General features: G+C 40.7%; 1 protein-coding gene across 3 annotated transcripts in view; it reads left to right on the top strand.

The window, feature by feature from the left end:
- Positions 1-17,204, top strand: part of rnf180.S (ring finger protein 180 S homeolog) — a 52,092-nt gene extending 34,888 nt beyond the window's left edge. For 2 of the 3 annotated variants that reach the window (XM_018241537.2, XM_018241538.2), the window contains exon 7: positions 16,607-17,204. In XM_018241537.2, coding sequence (XP_018097026.1) covers positions 16,607-16,791 — 185 coding nt within the window. In that variant the 3' untranslated portion in view covers positions 16,792-17,204. Of the gene's footprint in view, positions 1-4,494; positions 6,189-16,606 lie in introns of those variants that run through there. The other variant, XM_018241539.2, reaches the window with a different exon arrangement.
- The last annotated feature ends 835 nt before the right edge of the window (positions 17,205-18,039 follow it).

Below are 18,039 nucleotides of genomic sequence, written 5' to 3'. Positions count from 1 at the left end.
CAGGTTACACAGCAGATAAGCTCTATAGAATATAATGGTGTTATCTGTTATCCTCTATTTAACTTGTGCCATATAGCCTTTTTTCTTTTTCCACCATTGCTACACAGCAGCTTGTTTATATGAACTATAGTAGTGTTTTTGAAGCAAATACACCCATTTAGCCAGTGCAGGGCAACAGTATTATATTTTCATTACTTTAAAACACTTTAATTTTTTGGTGTTACTGTTCCTTTAAGAATAGGTGATGGGAGTAGGCATTATATGAGTGACTACAGTATGTAAAAAGCTTTATCTACATTCCGTATAAAGAAATATATCCTTATGTCATGCAAATGGAGACGTGTAACATATCCACTGTTTATGTTCTGCACAAGTTAAACCCCAGGTTTAATGTTCCCCCATGTGTGTACAGCATTCTGTCATTTAGGTGTGGGTAGGACACTATTAGAACCCAATTAGATTTGCATAAACACCTATGTAAAGGGCATGTTAAGGCAAAAAAAATAAAATCCAATTTTTACTTTCTTTAATGAAAAAGAAACCTATCCCCAATGTACCTCAATGAAAATATGTGTACCGTTTTTATAAGAAACCTGACTGTATGCAGTGAAATTCTCCCTTCATTTACTGCTGTGGATAGGAATTGTCAGACGGTCCCTAACTGCTGGACGGGGAAACAATCATACTTATGAACAGCAGGGGAAGCCCCCGCCTTACTTCCCAGCCATTCAGAACTCAAGCAGCTTTGTTTGTTTCCCTGTAGAGCAGTCGGCGACTGTGTAGAGATTTGTATTGGATTTTATTTCGGCTTTACAACCCCTTTACTGTTTCCAACTCCAGCTTGAGGGACAAAGATCATGGAGACAGATTTAAACAAATAAACTGGGATTCTCATTGAAGGATTATTTTGCTGCAGCCACTGGTTCTGCAGATTTGGAGAAAGTTTGTATTAAACAATACAAAAACTTTAAAATCCACATTAGATTACATGACAACACAGGACCCAGGGCAGTCTGCCTATTCTTATTATTAATCAGTCTTGCTGTATTGGATTCTGGCAGATATTATTTGACTTGTGCTGTTTTGATAATTTATGATGATCCCTAAGCAGCCCAGACCACACTGAGCGTGTGCACAGTCTTGGTCTTGCAAAGATGTTTAACAAAGTTACAAGATGGTGACCCCCTGTGGCCAACTTTGAAAGAAAGCATAAATTATTTGTTTGATTAGGCTTGTGATGCAGTAAGTTCATGTTTATGTTTAGTATACAAAATACAGCATTTCTAGCCTTATTTTATTTTAGACTTTACTTCCCCACAATCATTTGGTGATTCGGAAGTGGAAAATGCTGTGGCGATGTAGCCATATCACAGAAAGGCTACAAAAAAAATGGGCAATGTTTACACAAGACCAATGGAATATAGCAAATAGATGGTTTATTTCTTTATTGTAATACCATCAGGCAAGCAAAATGTAACTGCTCATACCATCTTTCTTTGGTTACTGGACCTTCAGATAAATAAATCAGGTGAATAAATTCAGCAACACCTGATGACTCCAGCAGGGCCGCCATCAGGGGGGGACAGGGGGGAGAGTTATAGGGGGCCCGAGGGTAAGGGGGGCCCGAGGGTAAGGGGGGCCCGGCTAATCAATTAAGTGTGGCGTTTGCCGGGCCCCCCTTACCCTCGGACCCCCTACAACTCTCCCCCATGTCCCCCCCTGATGGCGGCCCTGCTGGAGTCATCAGGTGTTGCTGAATTTATCCCCCATCTTTCTGAGAGCTGCTGACTTCGGGAAGGCATGGACGTTTAAGGGTCTCTGGGACCAATTTAGGCCACCAATTTTTTTTTCTCATGTGGGGTCCTAGCCACCAATATTTTTTAATGGGGGGCCCTGGCCACAAATGTTTTTTTATGGGGGGCCCTGACCACCAATATCTTTTTATTTTTTATTAACATGGGGGAACCCTAGCCACCAATATTTTTTTTGTTTTTTTTACTGTGTGGTGGGGGGCGGACCTGTGGGGTGGGGAGGGCGGACCTGTAGGTGGGGCTTGCAGTGGGCGCATGCCCAGGGGGCACAGGAAATTTTGTCGTATGGGGCCCTGTGATTTCTGATGGCAGTTCTGGACTCCAGGGTGAAAATCACCCTATGTCCTTGCAAAGCTCTGCTTCCCATTATTAAAGAATGCTGGGAATAAATAACAGCGGAAAAAGATTTCCAGTCTGTAAGTAATATCAGAGCTTTACTTAAGGGCAGGTTTGCGTCAGGCCCATGTGATGTTGGTGCTTTCCAACTCCAACTGTGCATGTGCTAACGGCTGAAGTGTCGGCGCTCACTTCACGAAGATAAGAAAGCAAACATGGCGCCCCTGAGCTTCGCTGCTTTACTCTGCAAATTTAGGTCAGTGTTGCTGGATGGGGCACGTATTGTTTTGTTGAACACTATGCGGGGAGGAAGCAGGCAGGGGGGCCAGTGGAAAAGCTGGATGGGGGCTTTTAGCTGTGGGGGGGTTAGTTCTTCTTTAAAGGACAAGGAAAGTTAAGCTAAAAAAGTAAGCTAGAAATGTTGTACATTATGTTTTGTGTGCTTCTGTACCAGCCCAAGGCAACCACAGCCTTTTAGCAGTAAAGATTTGTGTCTCCAAAGATGCCCCAGTAGCTCCCCATCTTCTTTTCTGCTGATTCACTGCACATGCTCTGTGCTGCTGTCACTTACTGAGCTTAGGGACCCACTCACAATATACAGTACACATAGAATAGAAATGTCACAATATAAGGCTGATTAGTAATTAATACAGATAATTACAACATGGCAGCACAGAAACCATCAGAATTTAATAATCAGCCCTGTAGCATCAGCTTATATTACAGACAAACCTCATTTTCTGCTTGATAATTAGTGACAACCCCTAAGCTTTGCTTATCAACAGCTGCTCAGAGCCCACTGAGCATGTGAGTGTCACAGACACTTTCCAAAATGGTGACCCCCTGTTTGAAGTCCTGGATCATTGCTGCTATTGACAAGCTGAAACTTTAGGCTGGCGCTATGAGTTAACTATATAAAACATGGCAGTTTTAGCCATATTTATTTTTAGGGTTTAGTTCTCCTTTAAAGGAGAATTCAACCCTACCGTTAAAAAACCTCTACCCCCTACTCTACATAGACCCCCCTCTCTCCTCCCCCCAGCCTAAGTGTTACCTTGGGTAAATGCCCCTAACATTTTCCTTACCCCTTGGTGCAGATTCGGGCATCGGAGTTCACGGGCGCCATCTTCAGCCGCTTCAGTAGTCTTTGGAATGCGACCGGCGCTTCAGCAATTTTCATGAGATTCGGCACATGCGCAGTTGTCGCGAAACAGAAAACTGCGCATGCACCGCCACGCTGGTCTCATTCCGAAGATTTTCGAAGAAAAGAAGATGGTGCCGTGAACTCTGATGCCTGAATCTGCACTACGGGGGTAAGTAAAACATTAGTGGCATTTGCCCGGGGTAACACTTAGGCTGGGGGAAGGAGGGAGGGGGGTCTATGGGGGTTAGGGGTTTTTTAACATCAGGGTTGAATTCTCCTTTAAGCGACAAATGGGTTTTACCCCCAGCAATTCACTTTGTTGCTGGTGGGAAAGCAATTACAGCAATTACAGGTGATTAGTTGCTGGCGATTGCTCTCCTGGTGTATTTTTTGAGGTGCTACAGCCTTGAAAAGATGATGTTCCACCGATAGCACCCGGAGATTCCACAGTTTACTACACATAATTAAACAAACTAGGCAACCTACTGTACTACTGTGGGTAGACACTGAGAAGGCGTTCGACAGGGTTAATTGGATGTACATGACTAAAACACTCCAGCAATTTGCCCTTGGCCCCATTTTCATAAAAGCAATACAGCCTTTGTACTCCCTCCCAACCGCCAAGGTGAGTGTATCCGGGACCCTGTCAGACGCCTTCCCCATCACTAACAGGACCCACTAGGGCTGCCCACTCTCCCCCCATCTTTGCCCTGATGGTAGAACCGCTGGCCCAAAAGATCAGGGATGACATAGATATTGGAGGTCTAGCAACAAAATCAGGGACACAGAAAATAGGGCTTTTTGCAGACGACATCCTGCTCACCTTAACCAATCCTACCATATCCATCCCGAATCCTAGAGTTCCAAAAAAATTCCTGGTATAAGATTAACACTGCCAAAGCCCAGGCTCTCCCCATTAACACAAGTCTCCCTAGCCACCCTTAATTCTGCATTTCAGTTTAATTGGAGAGAGAAATTCTTAGTCTATCTAGGGGTTAAGCTACCTAAAGACCCAGAGAATATTTTTAAATTAAACTACCAACCCCTGCTACATAAAATATCCCAAGACTGTAATAGGTGGAGGAGAGAATATATATCTTGGTTAGGCCGAATTGTGGCTGTTAAAATTAACTTTCTGCCTCAGATACTGTACTTATTTAGGACCCTCCAGATCTCGCTGCCACCCTCCTACTGTCTTTACAGAGGACACTTAACCACTTCATCTGGCAAGACAAACAACCGAGGGTAAAATTCCAGACGGCACAGTTATCCAGAGCGGCGGGTGGCCTGGGTATACCAAATATTCTATCATTCTGCATCGATACTGGAATCTGCAGTACTTATGCATGCCCCTCGGGGGCAAAAAAATTGGATAGACCTGTAAGCAGAGTTTGCTAACCTCCGATCACTGGAACAATATTTCTGGCTGGATAAAGAACACAGACCACCCTCACTAACCTGCTACCTACCACAAGTTTTACGCTACAAACATGGCAAAAACTGGCATTGAAACATAACTTTGGCTTGTTTCCCTCACCACTGTTCCCGCTAGTGGTGCTACCTAACATTCCCCAGATCCAAATCACATCTTGGTGCCAAAAAGGGATACGTGCAGTAGCAGATCTATACCCACTCAACTCCCCTGCAACGTTTGAGAACCTGGCTGAGAAGTATAACCTTGAACAAACTGACCATTATGCTTACCTACAAATTACCCACTGGCTCCGCTGTTAAGAACTACAGGACTATTGGGGCCAAAACATTTATGGAATACCTCTGCAAGCAGGGCTGGAATGGGAAAAGGCTCATTTCAAACTGTTACAAACAGCTCCTAGCCCAAGACCCTAACGATAAACTCCCATATGTGAGCAAGTGGGAACAAGATCTCAAAAACAACAATGACAAAGGATATTAACCATAAGGAGGCCTACATCAAACTCATCTACAGATGGCACTTATCTCAAATCATACCACATTATCCGGTTTGCTGTTGGAGAGGCTGTGGAGCCCAAGGCTCGCTCTTACACATGTGGTGGGAATGCCAAATCATAATTCCGCTCTGGCAACAAGTCTTAGACCTCATAACCCAACTATTAGGCCAGCAAATTCCTATGATCCCTGAAGTGGCTTTAATACAACTCTACCCAGTGAAACTCCCCAAACCTACAAGGCAACAGCTTTTTCAGATCCTTAATGCTACGACCACCCTGATCGCAAAATACTGGAAATCCCCCAAATCACCGTCTTTGCAGGAATGCAAAAATCGTATTGACGTTAGATGCTCCATGGAAAGAGCGGCAGCAGAGAGAGAAGGCTCCTTAGACACCTACCTTAAAATCTGGGAAAAATGGGCTAACTATAAAATAATGCAAAATAACCCCTACATAAAGATCTTAGAACTTAGTTAATGTTTAGACATGATAGCTGATCTGTTTAAATTTGATTTTCTTTTTATTTTTTAGTTGTACGGACTATATATTATAAGCACTCTAGTTGGTATAGTCTTCAACCAGCAACTATCCACACTATGTGTACGCATTGTTGTGTACTATATCGCATCACTTAATCGCAGCTTTTTACTTGACTGTTGAACATATAAAACTAAAACAAAAAAATAAAGTTGATGTTCCACCACCAGATATCAGGTCCCATGCATGGCTCTGCAACATTTAAAGGTATTACAGGAAGGTACTTAGTAGAAATTGTACAGGCAAGTGCAAATAACCACCATGCATGAAGGTTAATTTGTTTCGGGGAAAGGTAGTCTCCTTATATATTTGTGTTCCTTTTACTTTGCCATTTAGCTATTTGTAGCTGAAAAGTGTTTAAACAATCTGATTTGAATATACCGCAATGAAAGAAAATCATTCTGTTTTATCAAATAAAGATGTAACTGAGATGGAATAATGACTATGATTGGTAGCAAGAGCCAAAAAAAAGTGGCAGTAAAGTAAAGATCATTATCCAAATTGAATTTGTTAAGTAGTTAAAATTAATATCTGCCGAAAGGTAATTTATGTGCAATTACGCCTCAGCCTTTTAAGAAGATTCCTGTGTGTGACGGGAAAGGAATTTCAGAAGAAAAATTGATCAGTTTATAAATTAGAAAATGTAATAAGATGTGACTGTTTGGCTTGATGTGCCTGCAATAACTCATTACACAGAGTCAAGTCATGTATTTATTATTCAGATGGACGATTGGAATATTTTGCATTTAATCTGTTATTTTTGCAGAGTATTCTGCAGTTATTATTTTGGCACCCTGCCATGCAAGCACTGTGTTCCATATCTACTGACACCAGAGATACACCACTGTGCACAACTCAAAAAAAAAAGGTTTGATGGCAGCTATTTTCCCTTTGTGTTTGGCAAGTGGAAATATCTAGAGGTGAATGTGTGATTTACATGTCCCTCTTGCTTTGTCATCACTAGAAGGTGTTTCTGAATTATCTTGCAGTTTACAAGTTGCGATTGTCTCAGGCTGGTTAGCCAAAACCTCCATACTGCACCACCATAACTCATCTATTCTTTCATAAACACCTTGCGTGACTTATTTACATGGCGTGTTTTGACTTCACTTGGACACCCAATACGACCCGACTGAAATTTTAAGGGTGCAATGGCCTTTACTGAATTACAAGTTTTCCAGTTTACTGTTCTGCCTTCCAAAGTGGGTGCAATAGATAAACAAGTTCTCCTTGTGTCCTAAAAATTCTGCTGAATTGTGCTAAAATACAAAGTTGCTCGCAGGGCGCCGAACGCTGGTGAATTTTCGCTAGCGTTACTTCGGCAATCAAAGCAAAGATGCGCTAGCGATCAACTTCGTTAGAGGTCTTCGCTCAGGCTAATTTGCATACGGCGGGAAATTATAAAGTTGAATGGACGTATATGTTGCAGCAAATACATTACATTACTCAAGTAAAGAAAATACAGTTGTTATAATGCCCTACGCATGAGCCCAATGTATTGTTAATGTTCTATATGTTACAAAATGTATGGGGGAAACCCGGTTACCCCAAAAAAATGTAAGGACTTTCGCAGGCTGTCACTCTGAAAAAAGGAAAAGACGCCAGCTTTTTTGGACTTAGAAACTTTTTCCACTAAAAAATATGATATAAGTAACAGAAGATTGAGGAAGATCTATGCACTCCATTGCAGTTCGCCTGGTCTGAGCTGGTGAAGGCAGGTCTAGCGAAAGAGTTAACGTTCAGTAAAATCCACATTTTAGTGAATTTGCAGACTAACGTCCATTCGCCAGATCGAAAATTCGTCTGGCGATGGAGTGCGAATGAGCACTAGCGTCTCTTTCACTAGCAAAGTTAAGCCTGCGCCCGTTAGTAAATTAGCAAAGTGCCTAAAAACGATAATGCTGGCGAATTGTCGTCATCCTTCAGTAAATTTATCCCTATGACACAATTAAGGAAGTGGTCCCTGCTCTAGCGGATTCTATGGAGACTCTTTGTTACTGGACACACCAAAATGATGACAAATTGCAACTCATAGGACTAACTGCCACAGCGATATTATTGTGAAAGGATTATAACACAATAGGGGTGTTATGAGATGCTAAGGGAAATTATGAAGCTAGGGGCAAAAGCATAAGGAAATAGCATTCATCTTTTTCTGATGCAAACAATAGAAATAGAAGATAGAAAAAAAGCTTTATTTAACATTAATCGACGCGTTTCATATCTTGCAACACAAAATCATAGGCATCATATAATTACCTGACAGTCGCCAGGATTAATGTGAAATAAAGCTTTTTTCCTTTTGACATGTCCATGGAGTACTTACGTGCGTATTCAGTTGTTGCTGCTATGCTGTAGACATATGGAGTCTTCCCTTGATATCGGTCTGGGGCGTTGAACGCAGCCATCCGAGCAGTGTTGTGAGTGGCCTTGATTGTCTGGCTGATTGAATGTAGATTGGAGAAGATGGGCTCTCTTAAATGAAAGACTCGGAGCTAAGCACCCTGTATATAGTGGTGAGAGTTTATTTGATCAAAGTTCCCCTATTAAATTATATTAAGGGAGACATTTTGTGTAAAAAAATAAGAACGTACCAGTGCATTATACTCATTTAGATATAGAAGAATTGTGCTTAGAAAAGCAGTGTTTCAGGCTGATGTATTGAATATATCTGTGAAAACCCTAATTATCCCTCTTCTCTCTTCCACTTCCTGCTCTCTGAAATCCCAGGCTGTGCAGGGGAGCTGGCGGCACTCAGATCACTGCACTATAGGACAGGAACCAATCAGCAGCCAGCATGACCTGATAGGGAACTGAAGCCTGTCTTTGCTTGTGTGACTGCAGGGATGTGATTGACTGTCCCCCTCCTACATTGCTTCTGGCAGGGACGGTTAGGACACGCCCACCCCTCATTTGAAACAAGGACCAGAGAACATCTATAGTAGATGTTCCCGACCAATGACGTCACAAAAAGGCGCGCGTCTATAAAAAAGGAGGTCGGAAGCCAGCAGACTGGCAGTGCAAGTTGGCAGGTGGGGAGAGCAAGAAGAAAAGCTCAAACCGGACCCGCAACTGGAGGTGCGAGGTATGGGGTAGTGTGGTTGTATAGGTTTATGTGGCTTTTAAAGGGGTCTGCAAAAGTCCTCAAAATCTGGATATGATACAGAAGGGCTAAGGCGAACAGCTGAGCTCTGGGGGGTTATTTGCAGCTCTGGAAATTAGTCAGTCCTGTACCTTCCACCCTATATTTTCATCCCATGGTTGGTTTCCTAGAATGCTGGATCACTTTCTTCCACTGACGTAACTATAGGGAAAGCAGATGTTGTGGTTGCAAATAATTCTCCCCAGCCACACTTCTCATAGATGGAGGTGGAGGAAGTTTAAGACTCCTTCTGTGCTGGGCCCCTCCCAATTTTTTTTTTTTGTTGCTAGGGGTCCAGCATGTCCCATGTAACTAGAAGGAGAAAAATATATAAACTATACGAAAGAATATATAAACCGAATTGATGGTAAATAAGGCACTGAAATACTTTTGTGCAGTTTGGCAATTTTATAAACCTTTTATAAATTGCTTTTGCCAGTTAGCCAAAATATATCTTCTTTGATGCTAGGAACATTTGGCAAGCATGAGCCAGTTTATTAAAGGGGTGGTTCACCTTAACGTTAAAGGGCACCTGTTTGGTAAAAATGTTATCCCCATCCAAAGGTGTGGGCTAATTGAGCCCGCATTCCGGTTGGGGATGACAGTAGGTTTTTTTGGTTTTTTTTTTAAATGCCCCCCGCCAGCGCTACACTACCCACACCAGGAGGGAGCAGCCATGTCTGGTCACTTGCATGCGCATAACACGCATGTGACGTCACGCTCATAACGAACAATTCGTGGCACATTTTCATTATGTTAATAATAAGACATGGCTTATAAGACATGGCTGCTCCCTCCCGGTGTGGGTAGCCCAGCGCTGGCGGGGGGCATTTTAAACAAAAAATAAAAAACTACTGTTATCCCCAACCGGAATGCAGGCTCTATTAGCCCACACCTTTGGTTGGGGATAACATTTTTACCCAACAGGTGCCCTTTAACTTTAAGTCTGTTGTAGAGTTGCTAATTCTAAGCAACTTTTCAATTGTTCTTCATTATTTCTTTTTTATAGTTTTTGAATTATTTGCCTTCTTCTTCTGACTCTTCCCAGCTTTCAGATGGGGGGGTCACTGACCCCACCTAAATAAACTAATGCTATGTTAAGCTACAAATGTATTGTTAATGCTACTTTCTATTACTCATCTTTCTATCTAGGCCCTCTCCTATTCGTATTCCAGTCAAATTAATGCATGGTTGCTATGGTAGTTTGACCCCAGCAACCAGATTGCTGAAATTGCAAACTGGAGAGCTGCTGAATAAAAAGTTAAATAACTCAGAAGCCACAAGTAATAAAAAATGAAAACCAATTACAAATTGGTTTTCATCACTCTCTACATCATACTAAAAGTTAATTTAAAGGTGAACAACTCCATTAAGTCTTTTCTCATTGCTTGGCAGCTGTTGGTCCAAACACCATTTGATTATATAGTGAATAAAGTACCCCCTATTGTAAAATATAAGGATATTATAAGTCACTGAGGAGTTCCATGACCATGGGGTACTTTATTTATTATAATACATACGTTTTAGGGGTCATGTGACAAAAATTACATCACTACTCACTGTTTATAACTGATGACATCACTAGTCACTGTTTATAAGGATATAATTTACAGAATATTCATGGCTCTTGTATTATAAAAGTATTAACAGTTGCAGCATGGTCCAACCTGGGCAATTAAACCAACCATCTTATGCCCTTTGTTAGTGAAGTCCTATGCATTTCATAAACAATTTCCTTGCTTTTAGTTGCTGGGATATTTGCATTGAATGATTCAGATTGTTTCCATGATCTCATCGAAATTTGGATCAAGATGACACTTTGTCAGATCTTGCTGCAATATCAGGCAGATCAGATTTAACTGCTTTAAGAAGAATATCCACAGAGGCTGATCAAAGTCTGTATGTGAAAGAGTCCGAACTCATACAAGAATTTGTGTTGTCTGTAGTAAATTAGAATTCCAGTGATTTCATTACAGAGTCTAATTTTAAACATTTCCAAGCAGCACTACATGAGATAAATAGAAACATGAAGCACTAAAAGTGCATGTTTTCCCTCTAGAATTCTAGCTTTCCAATTATAAAAAAAAACACCACTGGATGCCTTCATTTCTGCAGCAATTACACTCTGATTACAAGATGATTTCAAGTTGTTGATACAAAAATAACCTCCAGGCATTTGAGTTTGCAAATATATATAACTTCTGAAAAATGAATATAAAGTTTTGCAATTATACAGTGTAGAGCTCATAGGATGTTTTAGCTGGAAAATGTCAGTATTACATTTTCTTGTTTTTCTGAAAAAAATAGACTTGACTTTGAAGCTCTTCAAAAATTCAAAGCAGAGGTTGTAAAGTCTAAAATGCTTTTTTAAAATATTTTAAATCTTCCTCCATATCAAAAAAATCTTAAAACATTAACTTTCAAATGAACCTGCAGTTCCATCTTCTTGGAATATGACCTGATTTGGCACCAATATGGCTCAAGTATTGTTTTATTATTACAGAGGGAGAAAGAAAATCTTTTATTTGCTTAAAATTGACTTATGGGAGATGGCCTTTCTGTAATTCAGAATTTTCTGGATATTGAGTTTCTAGATAAGATGTTCCATTATCATAGTTAAAAAAAAAAAAACAGCAAAATGCTGAAAAGCAAGTCTGAATGCCCATGAGATAGATCCTGCGTGGAACCAACCTGCAACCCGCATACTTACCCACTTGGACCGGCTACCCGACCAGCAAGTACATTATCCGCTACCCGATCCGCGACCAGCTGACCATCAAGAAACAGGAAGTGCTGTCATTGTAAACAGGAAGTGACATCAGTAGAAGTAGGCGTGATCAGAAAAAATTGAATAAAATTCGCTATTGAGAAGACCCGCGACTCGGAGAACCGCGACCCGCGAGAAATCCAATGAGAAACCAGGGAATTAAAGCCAGAGGAGAACAAGGACAGTAACCAACCTGTCCAGCACAGGTTGTTGGAAGAGGCAGATATAAGAACCCATAGGTTCAGTAAGCCCATATGGCTTTAAATCCGTACACTTTCTTATCTCCCTACTTGCTGGGCAGATGCCTATGTATCTAGTTATTCTCTATTATTGCCCCTAAGCATTATGACCACTTCCTGCCACACTTTAACATAGTGTTCTGTTAGTTGTGGATCTTTCTCTTTGGCCTTTGGTTGTGGACCCAGCTGCATGTGCTTTAGGAATCCTGGGTTCAACAAGGTTCAGTAAAGCTGTGATTAACTAGAGGTATCTACGGCAGCACAGCTTAGCCAGTGGTGTTATTTAATAGTACTTTCTAGGAAAGTGAGATAGTCAGACATATAGAGAATGAACAGCCAGTGCTCCAGCAAGGATTGATAGCAGGGAGTAGATCTCCTCTAGGTTCTGATTTGCCTAAAGTGAAGGGACCACAGTTTGAAGAGGGATTCAAGAATTGTTTTATCCATTTCTGTGTATGGATTCGGAGCACAAAAAGGGCATTTGCAACCTAGAGGTGCACATTAAACTTCTGTAGCATTCTCCACACGGTGCTACAGCTACCTTTCCTCTGTGGCTCTGTGAGTATTGAACCCTGTGGATCATTATCTGTGACAGTAAACATGATCTGTTTGTTTGCTGCAAGAACCTCCTGGTGTCCTTATTTTATATTTATGCACAGTAGCAGTAGTTCCACTACACCTTCCCTTCATATCTCTCACCAAGTGAAGGCAAGTGTAATCCTTGCTCTTCTGTGTTCGTCTGATCTTCAACCATATTAGCTTAATATAGCCCAAAATAGTGTTGCATGGGCTTTAATAGCCCCTTAAAGGAGAATTCAACCTGTGGGGAAAATCTTGTAGCTATTGCTACTATTACTACTCCTGCTTTGTCGGCACATTTTTTTGTGGTGGGGGCCTGTCAATTCTTACTGTCATTTGCTTTGTGTAATATGTAATATTTGTGGGGCCTAGTTGTCACTCAAGTTGGGTCCTACTCTCTACTCTCCAGTTTGTAGAAACTGTAGAGACACCTGCATTCATACCAATAACAGTCTCTTAAATGCTCAAATTTTTCAAAGCTGTTGTGGTCATAGGCCTAACGGTAATAAAGTCCTGCTGTTGGTAAGCGCTCTCTACACACCTGCAATCATATTGGCATTCTCTTCAACGTGTGCTGAAATTTGAAATCTTGTCTCTAAGGCTGTATTTATCAATGGCGTTTACCATTTGATAAATATGCAGTCCAATAGACATGAATAAAAAGTGTTTCCTTGTGGTGAGTTCTAAATTCACACTTTGATAAATTTGCCCCTGGGTGTGCTCTCTAGGGATGTCTGCAATCACACAAATGAAGTCTTAAATGAGTGCTGCTGAACTACCTGCCGTTGTCTATGACCTACTGAGGCAAGTCCTGCTGTGCTGCCTTTAGGTGCGCCTCTAGAAACGTCTGCAAACACACAAATTAGGTCTCTAAAATAAGTGCTCAATTACCTTTAGCCTTGCCGTTGTCTCTGGCCTGCTGCAACACTATTAGCCAATTAATGCTAAGTGCTGACTCTAAAGGTGGCCATACACGTAGAGATCCACTCGTTTGTTGATTTCTCCCCGATATGCTGACATTGAGGTGGGCGATAACCAGTTGATCCGATCATGGGCCCTAGGGCCCAACAATCAGATCATAATGTAGGCAATACGGGCGGTCAGATTGCGGGACGCATCAACAAACAGATGCGGCCGCGATCTGACTGGATTTTTGACCCTACCCGATTGATATCTGGCCGACTTTTGGCCTGGTATCTATTGGGGAAGCCCGTCGGAGGGCCCCACGCATGGGCCGATAAGCTGCCGACTTGGTCTGTTGGCAGCTTTTATTGCCGTGTATGGCCAGCTGCTCTCTAGAGACGTCTGCAATCACACAAAGTGAAACATGGCAGATTCACTTAACACAGTCAACAAGACTTGAAAGTAAGGGAAATGTTGTATTGGTAGCCCCAATGCAGAAAAAGTATGTTTGGGAAAAAAAGGCCCATAGACTCTAATTTAGTTTCCCACAAATTTATTGCGTAACAAAATAGTCAGAAGACTAAAATGAGATTTGCTACAAAACAATTTTTTCTGCAGTTTCGCAAATAACCAGGGGAGGAAATGGAAAAACCTGAATTACAACTCGTATCTTCTCTCCGTAAACTGTGCTTATCATCTGGTGATGCTGAAATTTTTATTGGGATGAGGTACTCTAGTACTTAGAATTACAACTCCCAAAGGACACTGGAAGTTATAGTTCTTGCCTCAGTACATTATGCGGATTATTAATATGTATTATATGTGCAGTACTAATAAATATATAATGCTTTGTCCTTAGGCATAGCAAAAGTATAATTGCCAGAATCTACTCACATCTGCAATGTCCGTAGAGCACAGAATATTTGAGTATTTAAAAATGTATCTACTGTGAGACAAAGAAATATATCAGAAGCTGGCGATAAACTAATTGATATTTCAAGTCCCACTTGCCCAAGTAAGCAGGTTGTTGGTCCATGTCTGGGACTAAAATGATAGCCTCTGATATCTGATCAGCTAAGCTTTTTATGCAACCACCTTTTCCAATGGGTGCTAGAGGACCTCCGTATGATCTGATCTTTGTCCCAGGGGCTAAAGGACCACCCTTAAGTTTGGTCACCTAATTAGTAGGCAAAATAAGGCTGATCAAGTCTTTTGGCCTCAAGGAAAATCATTATATCAAATGAGAGAGCCTGTGCAGATCTTTTGGAAAGGACCACATCCACTGCAAATGTTGGTATTGTCAGAAGTCGCTAAGATGGCAGGTAATAACTATAAAAGAGAAGGAAAACTGCTGAAGCAGTTTATTGCCAATAGATTATCAACAATAATGCAAGACTAAGACTATATTTATTCGGCAGAATGCTTTACCATACCCAAGTAAAGAACTCTAGACGCTCTCTCTTTTTAGGATAACAGCTGCCATATTAGCTGGGTGTGACATCACTTCCTGCCTGAGTCTCTCCCTGCTCACACATAGCTCTGGGCTCAGATTACAGCAGGGACGGGAGGAGGGAGGGGAAGAGGGAGAAAGGAGTAAACTGAGCATGCTCAAGCCCTGCCCTGGAGGTTTAAGCTGAAAACACGAAGTCTGATACAGAAGCCCATGAGTACACAATAGAAAGAAAGACACACTTTGTTTCTTTTCACAGAGGACTCAGAGCAGCATTACTTTGAGGGTTTACTGGTGTATTTATATAGACCTTTCTGATAAAGCTTAATTAATTTAAGCCTTTCCTTCACCTTTAAGGTTTTAAAGTTTTTCAAGTACAATATATATATATATATTGTTTTTCTCACTGAATTGAACCTGGTCCAATGTGTTTCTATATGACTTGATCCCTTTAAACTGTGTTTAAAAGAACAGTTCAGTGTAAAAATAAAAATGTTTCAAATATAGTTAGTTAGCCAAATATGTTATGTATAAAGGCTGGAGTGACTGGATGTCTAACAGAACAGAACACTACTTCCTGCTTTTCAGCTCTCTAACTCTGAGTTAGAGACTTGAAGAGGAGCCACATGGGACATAACTGTTCAGTAAGTTTGTAATTGATCCTCAGCATTCAGCTCAGATTCAAAAGCAACAGTTATGCCCCATGTGCCCCTCCCCCCCTCAAGTAATTGATTGGTGACTGCCTGGTAACCACTCAGTGGAAACCAAGGGGGTTATTTACTAAACTCTGAATGCAAAAATCACAAAAGATTTTTTTTTTTTTATAAAATAGGACTTTAAAAAAATCACGAATTATTCGGAATTTATTAAACCCAGAGGATGGAAAAGTCAGAATCTGAAAATCCGGCATCTCAGACCTGTCGAGGTTGCATATAAGTCAATGGGAGAAGTCCGAATGATTTTTTTGATGTAAGCTAGGTTTTGTGCAATACCCCGAAGTTTTCTGAGTTTTCGAGGGGAAAATTTAAAAAAATTAGTGAAAATCGGATGAAAAAGTCTGAAAAATTTGTGAAAATCGGATTTTTTCCCACAAAGTAAATTTTCGGGAAAATGTAATAACGAATAACTAAAAAAAACAGAGCGAATTTGATCGGAGAGATAAATTCGGATTTTAATAAATAACCCCCCAAGAGCTGAAAAGCAAGATGTAGAGTTCTTGCTATTATGTTAGACATCCAGTCACTCCAGCCTTTATACATTACATTTTTGCCTAACTAACTATATTAAAAACATTTTTTATTTTGCACAGCCTATTTAGCCAATTTTGAGCCAGATTTAATTCAGTGAGAAAAGGTTTATTTTTATACTGAACTGTTCTTTCAAATTAGAGATGCACAGAATCCAGGATTCGGTTTGGGATTCGGGCAGGATTCTTTTTTTCTTTATTCTTTTTCAGCAGGATTCGGATTCGCCCAAATCCTTCTGCCCAGCCGAACCGAATTTTGATTGGGGCGGGAGGGAAATCGTGTGACTTTTTGTCACAAAACAAGGAACTAAAAAATGTTTTCCCCTTCCCACCCCTAAATTGCATAAGCAAATTAGTATTCGGATTCGGGTCGGCATTTGGCCAAATCTTTCGCAAAGGATTCGGGGGGTTCAGCCGAATCCAAAATAGTGGATTTGGTGAATCCCTACTTTAAATTAAGGGGCAGTTGGTAACCGTTACACAGTATATTTTACAGTGCCAATCTTGTGTTTTAATCATAGGGTTTAGTAGACATTTGCATGGAAGGAGATTTCCGCATACTGGACAAAGACCGGACGGTGACAATGAAAATCAGGGATGGAGATTCGACGTGGACATGGATGTGATCTTCATTTACACAGTTAACTGGATTATTGGATTTATCATATTTTGCTTTATCTGCTATTTTTTATTTCTCTTGTTTTGAAAAAATATCAGACATTGCCGTTGTGAAGGTTTTTCACCCTTTGCTGTACTTTTCCATTATACTTTGTATATTTCCCTGCTCCTGCTTTATCAAAACCCCAGTGTCCCTGGGTTGGTGACTTGCTTTTAAACTAAACCTAGATATCTGCTCATTTTTTATTATTTCTTGTTATGATTTGGTCGCTGAACCTTAACTGGTTGTGCCGTTGCAGTGCAAGTATTCATATTTTAAAAAAAAATTCTTGCATTTCATATATAAATACTTTTTCTTCCAGCCCTGTGTTCGACCACATATATTTTCTGACAGGCTGTCCAGTTCTGCCAATTTAAAGGAACGATAACAAGAAAAAATAAAAGTAAAGTAATAAAAATATAATGCAGTGTTGCCCTGCACTGGTAAAACTGGTGTGTTTGCTTCAGAAACATTACTATAGTTTATATAAATAAGCTGCTGTGTAGCAATGGGGGCAGCTATTAAAAGGAGAAAAGGCTCAGGTTACACAGCAGATAAGCTCTGTAGAACATAATGGTGTTATCTGTTATCCACTATTTAACCTGTACCATATAGACTTTTTTCACTTTCCACCATTGCTACACAGCAGCTTGTTTATATGAACTATAGCATACCTCCCAACTGTCCCTTTTTCAGAGGGACAGTCCCTCTTTTGACAGCTCAACCTGCAGTCCCTCATTTGTACTGAAAAGTCCCTCTTTTCTCTGCACTGAACAGCCAGAAAAAGAAACAAAGTTTCTCACTTAATTGGCTTTTAGCAGAGAGCCCAGAACACCTAACAGGTGCAAATAAGATACTTTGTAACAATTTTGAGACACAAAAACACAGTTTAGATAAGGAGAAATATTTTCAAACTTTCATAACCTGCCAAATTTTGTAAAACAAACATGGTAATTAGGGGGTGTGGCCACAGAAAGGGGTGTGGTCAAAAAATTGCTGCGCTACGTGCGGAAAAAAAAAAATTCTCCCTCTTTTTATTTCCAAAATCTTGGGAGGTATGACTATAGTATTTCTCTCCTAAAGTGCAGGCACAAGTCACATGACTGGGGGCAGCTGGGAAATTGACAAAATGTCTAGCCCCATGTCAGATTTCAAAATTAAATATAAAAAAATCTGTTTGCTCTTTTGAGAAATGGATTTCAGTGCAGAATTCTGCTGGAGTAGCACTATTAACTGATGTGTTTTGAAAAAAACATGTTTTCCAATGACAGGATCCCTTTAAGGGCAGCGGCACAT

This window comes from Xenopus laevis, chromosome 1S (genome assembly GCF_017654675.1).
Source record: "Xenopus laevis strain J_2021 chromosome 1S, Xenopus_laevis_v10.1, whole genome shotgun sequence".
Taxonomy (NCBI): domain Eukaryota; kingdom Metazoa; phylum Chordata; class Amphibia; order Anura; family Pipidae; genus Xenopus; species Xenopus laevis.
Note: the sequence above shows the minus strand (reverse complement) of the source record. Positions and strands in the feature narration are given on the sequence as shown.